Below are 9,290 nucleotides of genomic sequence, written 5' to 3'. Positions count from 1 at the left end.
GACAAAGTCAGGGTCTCAGGGCAAAAAATGTAGGACAGCACACAGCAGCCTGTGGTGGTGATGGCTGAGGCAGGGGCTGCCACTGCTGCCACCAAATCCCTGCATTTTCCCGTTTTTGTTGTGTTTGTAGGTGATCTGCAGGGCACCCTACAGAGCCAGGACTCATCTGCCAGCAGCTCTACAGGAAAGCTCCTGGTGAATTTGTTCAAACAGCTGGAAATGTTATGACATCTGATGAGGAGGGATTTAGTAAAAACAGTCCTTTGGCCTCAGGACCCCCTGATCAAGCTTCCATGGCCACAAACCTCTCCTGAGGCAGCGCAGGGAATGATTGTTGGAGAGGATGAGGGCTGTGTCATAGTTTAGAATATTTTGGATTGGAAAATCTCTTTAGAGATCATCTATTCCAAACCCCTACCATGGGTACTGACATCTTTCACTAGATCAGATTGCTCTAAACTCCCTCCACTCTGGCCTGGAACATTTCCAAGGACAGGACATCCACAGTTTTTCTGAACAGGGTTTTTCCAAACCTACCTTCTTTTCAGTTTGAAACCATTGGCTCTTGTCCTGTCACTACACCCTGGTAAAAAGTCTCTATCTATCTCACACATAATCCTTCTTTATATATGGAAATACTGCAACAAGGTATCCCTGGAACCTTCTCCAGGCTGAACCCCAATTCTGACTTTCTTTAGATCATCTTCATGGTCCTCCCCTGGATCTGCTCCAACAGATCCATTTGTTTCATATGGTGGGGACTGCCACATGGGGGTGGCCACAGCATTCCAGTACTAATAATTCCACCATTACTAGACTATCACACAGAAACCCTCGGTAAAGATCTCAGCCATCTCCGTCCCTTTAGGCTGATTATAATGGTCTCAAAACGCTCGTTTCTGATTACTCTGAGTGGGGGCACACGAGGCAGGCAAAGGAGTTTTGTCTGTACAGTCATACACGGCTCAGACGGCTTTGGGGACACTTTGGGGACACACATTCCCCCAGTGTTGGTCTAACTCGCACCGCCGCACCCAAGCAGCCCTCAGGCACCGGCGGCCGCCTCAGCCGCCCAAGATGGCGGCGGGCCGCGCGGGCTGTGGGGAGGCGGCGGCGCGCGGCGCCGCCTGGCGGCCGATGAGCGGCGCCTCCGCAGCGCCCTGAGCCCGCCCGCCCCCCGCGGGCGCCGGGGAGGGGGCGTGGCCAGCGCGCGCGAGTGGGCGGGCGCGGGAAGCGCCGCCGGCACGTGGTCCGGGGGAAGGGCTAGAAGACTACGCCCCCCCCCCGCGGAATGGCCGCGGGCCAATCAGCGGCGGCGGAAGTGGAGGGGCGGGGCCGGACCGTGCGCGCGCTGCCCGCGCCGCCCCTTCCCGCCGGCCGCCGCAGTGGTGTCGGGCGCGAGTGCGCCGCGCCCGCCGCTCCCGCCCCGCTCCCCCGGGACCGCCGCGACCCCCGGCACCCCCCGATCCTCCTCACAAGGTAACAAGGGCCGCGGGGACGGGAAGGGAGGGGGGCGAAGCAGTCCCGGGGGCGGGAGGCCGGGGGCCCGCGGCACGTGGCGGGTCCCGCCCGCCGCGCACGTGTGCGGGGCGGGGGAGCCCGGCCCGCGCTCCCCGCGGTGCGTGGTTGGGTCCGCGTCCGTCCCCCTCTCCCCCTGCGACCGCTGGGCCCCGAGCCGACCCTCTCTCGTTGTCGCGCAGCCCCCCCGCCGCCAGTCCTCCCCCTCGCACCGCCATGGCCGACGAGCTCGACTTCACCACGGGCGATGCCGGCGCCTCCTCCACCTACCCCATGCAGTGCTCGGCGCTGCGCAAGAACGGCTTCGTGGTGCTCAAGGGGCGCCCCTGCAAGATCGTGGAGATGTCCACCTCCAAGACGGGCAAGCACGGCCACGCCAAGGTGAGCGCTGCCGGCCCGGCTGTCGCACAGCCCGCAGTGTGCGCTCCTGCGGCTCCCGGCTGGCCGGCAGGGAAGGGTGTAGCGTTTCATTTGGCTCTGTGTCCCGCCTTTGCCTTTCTCGCAGCGGTGTCTCATCGCTCCAGAGCTGGCTCGAGGGGTTTCGGTCGTGTAAAGCAGGAACGTTGAGGATTGGGGGGGGTTGGTGTTTTCTCCCAACTTTTAACTCGTTAACGCTTTTTAAAAAAAAGCTTTAACGCTCATAGGGATACAATCAGTTTCTCTAGTGGGGGTAGGGTAAGTTCTGGAAGGGGGGCTGATGAAATCACTAGGGCGTGGTTGGGTTGTGCTGTCGCTACCCACCAGAGCACTTCTGTGTCTGCCCGTGCCGGCAGACTTTTACTATGGCAGCGTTGGAGCAGGAGTGCCGTGCTGTGTTACATAATCCCGAGCTCGGCAGACACGCGTTACTCTGAGAGCCTGCTCTGGCCCTGTTCTGCCGCCTTTGCCTTGCAGCTTCTTTCTATATTCCAGCGCTCATAGAGGAGTGCCCGTGTCCCGGCAGGGACGTTCTCAGCCGCTGTCTGGGGCTGCAGCCCTGCTGCCCAAGCAGTTGGCTCATGCAGCTGTCCAGAGCCCGGAGCAAGGCTGAGATGCCCATTCATTCATTCATTCATTCAGCCACACTTTAGGATGGGTGTATCAGAGTTTAAAGACAGATCTGTTACAAGCACAGAGTAAGGAGATTCGTAAGTTTCCACAACCTTGTGTGATATGTGTAGGGGAGTAGAGTGTTTGGGTTTGTCCCAGCTAGAGTAGATCAAGCTCTTCCTAAGTTTTTTTCCTTTCTCCTTCCCCCTTTTGTTTTTTTATGGGTTGTTTTAATAGACAGATCCAAATTTCTTAAATACAGGAACAGCTGTCAGGGAGAAAGGACATGAGGAGAACTGGTTAAACTGGTCATCTAAGCTTTAGCTGCAGCAAGCAGTGCAGCTAGCATAAAGGGAGGTGGGAGCTGCTGTGATCTCTGTGCATGACCACCTATTTTCCCCTTAACTGCCTGTTTCTTAGAACAGCTAAATCTCAAAATAAACATCTTCTTAACCACTGTGAACTCTTAGCTTGCTGCTGTAAATCTGCAGGAGGCAGTGGAAGATAACAGTGGCTGGTCTTGCTCTCGTGTAGGGTTTCTGTAGTGTGCTGTGGAAGGGAGTGAGAGGCTCTCTCTTGATGTGAGGGATGTTTTCATACCACAAGCAAAGGGTTGAGGTACAGTCTGGGATTGCACATGATCTCATGGGAAACTGAGTAGAACCAGCAATACTCATGGCAATAACATCTTGCTTCTCTAGGACCAGCAGTAACTGAAGCTATTTTTCTACTCTTACAGGTCCATTTGGTTGGTATTGATATCTTCACTGGTAAAAAATATGAAGATATTTGCCCATCTACTCATAACATGGATGTCCCAAATATCAAGAGGAATGATTACCAGGTGAGTTGAGTCATACGAGGCTTTATACTCTTAGTACCACACACAAACTCCCTTCATCCCCAAATCTGTCTCTCAATAAAGTACTATTGTCAGAATTAATGGGGCTTGCCTGTCTAGACATGACATAGCTGAACTCATAGCATTTACTGACTTGCTAAAACTACCGAAACTCATTGATGGAGAGAGAGCTCCTTAGTGTATAAACAACCTCAGGTCAGAGTAGCAGTCTTTAAGCATGACAGGTAATAGACATAATTCATACCATGCTTTTTCTACCTGTTGTTATAAGGCCACTTCTGGATTCTTTGTGGTGCTGACATCCTTTAGAATATGGAGAGAGGTTTTCCCTGCTGCAAGTTAATATTAGTTAAAGGAGAACCAAGATCTCGCATAACTAAATTTGAATCCAAGCATAAATTTATAATTAAATTTATAATTTATAGTTTCACTCTTACATGGGGTAGATGAATCCCCAAAACAGTCCTAAATGGCATCCAGTGTGAATTCTAACTTGCCAAAGTTTCTGCTCCTTATGGGCAAAGTGGCTTTAGGTGATATCAGATAGTTTTGAAGTTCCTGAACTCTGCAGTGAAATACATGTATGAAGGGGGCAACTTGTGTAGTGCCTTTGTGATATGGTTGGTGAGCTCTTAAAAGCTCAGTTCAGGTTGAGTTGTAAAACGTTTGCTATCTTCTCATTTCATTGGGAATAGTTTTGGTCAGGAGCTGACACATCCCCATAATCTGGAAAGCTGCAATTGCTTGACAAAGGCCAAGTTCAGTGTTTTAGCAAACAGTCTTTAGTGTCTTCAGGACAGCTGATGCTGTTGGAATAAAGTGTGACCAGCCTGTCTTAAGGCTCAGACCTTCCAAGAAATTCCTAGTGTTACCTTGGTGTTCTTCCTCTGTTGTTCTGGGATTCTAATTTTTTGGATTTACTGCTACGTGTTCCAAATTCCCCAAATGGTCAAAATAGCCATTCCCCTTAGCCCAGGCTTTTGGTTAGGCTGAAAAGAGCATTATAAAAGTGGTCCAGGGAATGGTGGTTGTTCCCTAATTTATTAGTGTTCATTGTAAATTATAGTATCTCATTGTAGAGATTAAGTGGAGAAGTGTGTAGTGACACTGTTGTGTGTTTTGTGCACTTAATACAAGCAGTGCTGTCGAGTGAATACCATTCCAGTTATTGTTTCTAATTCAGTGATGAAGAAAGCTGAACCTCTGACCTGGAAGCAGTACATTTCCTAAATCACGCAGATGGGGTTTCTAGTGTTTCACCTACTAGGAAGTAACCAGCAGAATTCTGTTGGTTCTTGATAACAGAATGCCTTTTGCTACAGTTGCCCTATCTCTCAGCCCCCTGAACTTCTGTTAAAAATTGATTTAAATAAGGTTTTTAACTGTTACAGAGTACTAAAGAATTATTGTAACAGGTACAGTTCACTGCCTTCTGCTTACATGAAGCTACTACCTGGTAGTAGCTGGTGACTGCTGACGTTAAACTTGTGAAAATGAACTTCTCTTTGCAGCTGATAGGCATTCAGGATGGGTATCTCTCCCTGCTGACAGAAAGTGGTGAAGTTCGTGAGGATCTAAAGTTGCCAGAAGGGGATCTTGGCAAAGAAATAGAAGGAAAATTCAATGCCAATGAAGATGTGCAGGTAAGTAGGGAGGGTGGACAAGAGCAGTTAGGGTTAATCCCACTTGATGGTACAATGAAGAAGCCTTACTCTGATATTGACCACTTGTATCTCTTTGTGAAGGGTGGGCTTGAGGGGTGGGGATTGGTCCTTTGAGATGTAGGAGGATACTTGGACTGGAGCACTCAAAAGAGATGGGATAAATATTAAAATGTGAAAGTTTGTAACTTACAGGAGCACTTCCCGTGGCTGGAGCTCACCTCTGTGTCTTCTCTTCCAGATATCTGTCATAAGTGCAATGAATGAAGAATGTGCTGTAGCCATAAAGCCTTGCAAGTAAAGAAGATCTCCAGGCTCGGGCAACTGCTCAGGTCTGGACAAACCACAGATCTATAAATTTGGTCCTTATTGTCACCAAAGCTCTGGCCTTCACAAGCAACCTCATTTCCTTTTTGAATTGTTAAAAAGCAGTGCTGGATTTTGGATTAGTGTTGCAGGCTAACTGGCAGTTTTCAAAATCACTGAGATTTTAATTCCTTAATTGTAACTATTTTAACATTCCTGTGGGTTTCAGCTATGGATCTAAGAAACCAATCAGGTGTTACTAGTGGATATATTTTTATTTGCTTGAGCAAAACAGTGTTTGTCTGTATGAACAGACAAAATACAGTATTCAGGGGCTTTTAGATAAGCTGGTAGGTATCTAGGATTATAAAGTGACCTAGAGCACAAATAGTATTTTTCTTGACATCTTTAGGTAGAACTGACAATAAAAGTAGCTTTTTTTTTTTTTTTTCCTTTTTTTAAAGCTTAAGTACTTTGTGGATTGGGACTCTTGCAGAACTGTAGGTGCCAATCACAACTTTTAGACCAAGAAACTCAAGTGATCAGAAATGCCAGCTGGCTTGACCAAGCCCCAGTGGCCATGTGCAACTAAACTGTATTACCTCTGTTTTCTTCTTTGCCAACTTGTTGGCTTATTGTAACGATAAAATGGTTTAAAAAAAAAAAAAGCCTACCTGTGGTTTAGGCAGGCCTTTGGAATATTGAGTGGATAAGACATAGATAGGTCAAGGGGACACAAAGGTGAGAATGGATGTTAAAGCTATAGACTTTCACTCGAGGCCTTTGTCAGACTTGAAAAATAAAATAGAAAAATACAGTTCAATTGCTTTCCTTTATTATATTTATCTTAAACTATACAAAGGTGACAAACTCCATGGGAATCTGTTGCAGTGCTTCCAGCTTTAGGTTTTAACCTTCAGGTTCAGACCATATTTTTGTAGCACAGGGACCACACGTTTTTCAGAAAGTGGGACAAACTGTAGCATTGAGCCTAAACTAAATGCATGTGATTCTTTTTTTAAAAAAATAAAACTATTGTATTTTCAAAACATTAACTTGACAGACAATACCGAACAACCATGGCTTCACTATAAAAGTAAATAACTTGCTACCTAGTTAGGGAAGCTGGCTCCTGTCCTGGGGAGTTCTGAGTCACAGCAACATGCATGCATGCCTCTGACTATTTAGTAGCTTAACAAGGCTTCACAGCAATAGTTATGGAAGGATAATTAGCCTGCTCTTCTCTAAGGTGTTCAGCTTGAATTCTAAAACTTTGTGACTCTTCGTGAGTGGGGAAACTTCCTTAGTCCCTGGCTCAGACCTGTCTTCACAGCTGATAAATTGTTTCATGAACTTGCCTTAATGCTCAGTGGCTGATGGAAGATGACACAGAAGCTGCCCCGGACAGCACGCACAATTCACACTACTTGGCAGCCAGAGTTGGACTCCATGCTGCTCTTAACTGCTTAAAATGTTTCCAGCTTCATAGTTTGTACTCTCTAGTCCCTAAAGGGCTCGTGGCAGCTGTCCTGAGCTGCCCTTGGCCACACTGGGGCAGGGCTTAGCAAACCTTGGAGGTGTAATGCAGGTGGCAGAAGCATGCGTTGTCCACAGACTTCCCACGCCGGGGAGAGCAGTACCAGTGGAGGTAAAGACAGCAATAAATACACTCTGGTAATAAAGCACAGCTGCCTGGACACCTGGCAGAGGTAGGACCTGCCACACGCTCTTGCCTAGCACAAAACATGTTGCAGGTGAGCTCTATAAATAGCACCTTGACTGAAATGGTAAAGCTGCTTTTAAAAGAAGCTCTAGATAGAAATGCTTCCAGAATAGCTCTGAAGTGGATGAGGAATAGTTCAGGCTGGTCTGCACTGTGCTCCCTTCTGCCTCTCCATCAAGCTGGTACCTGGAAGTCAGCTTTGTTGGCTTTGGAGGTGACTGTAACCATTGCTGCTGGTGCTGGCAGCAAGCTGAGCTGTGTGGTGTCACATGGGAGGTCACAGGTTGCTATGTCAAACTAATGCAAGTTCTATCACCATATTACAAATACTTCCAATATGCTTGAAAACTACAAGACTTGAATTTGTCCTTGCTCTGGTAGTGCTTTGGTCTGTTTTCAGGTTCCTGTCTATCCTCTAAAACCTTGTTGGCAGACAGGTTCTTGATGTCACTGGCCCACAATCTGAGCAGTTACTCGGACTGAGCTCTGGGACCTGGGCTGGTTGAAGCCCTGTTCCTGCAAGTGGAGTCCTGGCCTGACTGGAGTTTTCAGGTACTACAGCAATCTGCAGAGAGAGGTTTCATGACCTCCAGCTTGCTGGAAGAGGCCCTCCTCAGGGCTTCCAGATGTCCTTCTATTGCAACCTTCAGTTCTGCAAGATTTAAATGATTAAGTACTTCATTTTAGGTTTGTTCTTAAATACTTAGTTGTCTTTGTGAAGCACTTCAGACACCATGGAAGTGCAGGGCATCATGCATGAAGTTTCCCATAGGTACATAAGCATGTCTTAAAGCATAATCTCCAAGTTTCAGTAAGGTTGCTTCTAAATTAAAACATGTATTTGAAGCTTTTTTTTTTTTTTTTCCAAAGTAAGACACTTCAGTTTCCTGTCAGAATCGTTGCAACAAACTTTGTGATCAGTAGTCCATAGAGATGTGTATTTTTAATATCCATAACCAAGTGCTTAGGGAAGTTCTCCTTTCATAGCTTTACTTTAAAACAGATCTTACCGGTGTATTTGTTCTGTATTACTGTCTTAACACTTAAATTGTGTCAAAACCATAAACTTCTTATAGCTGATGGCAATTGCTAAGGGTAAAGCCTGTGAACACAGGGAGGTGGTGAGGTATTTCCACTCCAAATAATGTGGTTTTTTATGGCTCCTGCTCATTGAGTTACTCTTACTACTTCACACAATTGGAAAGACTGCAGTGTTTCCTGCCTCAAATGTTGGCAAATAATACTTTGAGAATTCAGTAGATCCTTCTAATTTTTGCTTACAATGGTGGTTTTTCAACTGGGCTCTTGCTGGTTGAGCCATGTTCTCAGGGCTGTTTTTTTTTAAGCTGAAGTTCATTGTTTCTCTTGCAGGTTTTTCTAATCCGAAGTGTACCCAGAAACGGTGCACGGTCTGTAGTTTCACAATACAGATAATTTTACATAATCTGTAAAGAAGTCAAGTTTGTTGACAGTTCTAACTCTTATGGTTACTGCAGGTCAGTCTCACAGAATTCAAAATTCAATAAATCCCACTATTTTATTTTATTTTTTTTTTTTCGGTCGAGTAATTAGAACGTAGTTTGTTACAGTAGAACTAAACTTCAGGCTATAAAGAGACCTTGTCCAGGATATTTCGAGTATCCACTGGGAATGTCGCTGAAGGTGTGGATCCTGGAGCGATCAGCACGAGGTGGCCGGAGGCTCTCCAGCACCCGCACTGCGGCCCTGCAGTGTTCGGCATCCGAGAGTGACTTGGTTTGTTGAATCCGAGGAAATGTTTGCTGTGCTTTGCTGTATCGCAGACCCCTTTTGTCCTGTGCTGTGTGTTGTAAGCAAACCCGGCTGCTGCTGCTCCCGGAGCCTTTCCCTGCTCCTGGGCAATCCCGACCCTGTAACCCGCCAGATCCGGGCGCGGCGGCAGCTCCGGTGTCTGTTTGGGAAGCTCTGTTACTGTTCTCAACACCATGGAAACGATCAGGGGAAAGATTTGTACGTGTGTGTGTGTTTTTGCTCCAGAAATAATAAAGGTGTCAGTGCTGTGGGGAGATGGTGCTCGTTACAGTGACGGGAGCGCGGTGGGGCTGCCAGGGGGCTTCGCAGCCACGTCCAGGGGCGGGGGCCGGGCGCATGCGGTTGGTGCGGGAGGAAGAGGAAGGCGTGCGGCCGCGTGCCCTCCCGCGGGAATGACGCC

The 9,290-nt window shown here is 47.6% G+C and overlaps 1 protein-coding gene across 2 annotated transcripts; it reads left to right on the top strand.

Annotated features, from left to right (window-relative positions):
* Positions 1-1,356: 1,356 nt before the first annotated feature.
* EIF5A2 (eukaryotic translation initiation factor 5A2) lies at positions 1,357-9,144 on the top strand. 2 transcript variants are annotated; one of them, XM_041467713.1, is made up of 6 exons: positions 1,357-1,479; positions 1,701-1,899; positions 3,287-3,391; positions 4,921-5,052; positions 5,312-5,402; positions 8,672-9,144. In XM_041467713.1, exons 2-5 carry the CDS (start codon positions 1,735-1,737, stop codon positions 5,369-5,371), a joined length of 462 nt encoding a protein of 153 aa, XP_041323647.1. In that variant the 5' UTR covers positions 1,357-1,479; positions 1,701-1,734; the 3' UTR covers positions 5,372-5,402; positions 8,672-9,144. The 2 variants fall into 2 exon arrangements, with proteins under 2 accessions (XP_041323647.1, XP_041323648.1); XM_041467714.1 differs by lacking the exon at positions 8,672-9,144 and having other exon boundaries at positions 5,312-6,199.
* The last annotated feature ends 146 nt before the right edge of the window (positions 9,145-9,290 follow it).

Source organism: Pyrgilauda ruficollis, unplaced genomic scaffold (genome assembly GCF_017590135.1).
Source record: "Pyrgilauda ruficollis isolate IOZ18807 unplaced genomic scaffold, ASM1759013v1 scaffold21, whole genome shotgun sequence".
Lineage (NCBI taxonomy): Eukaryota > Metazoa > Chordata > Aves > Passeriformes > Passeridae > Pyrgilauda > Pyrgilauda ruficollis.
Note: the sequence above shows the minus strand (reverse complement) of the source record. Positions and strands in the feature narration are given on the sequence as shown.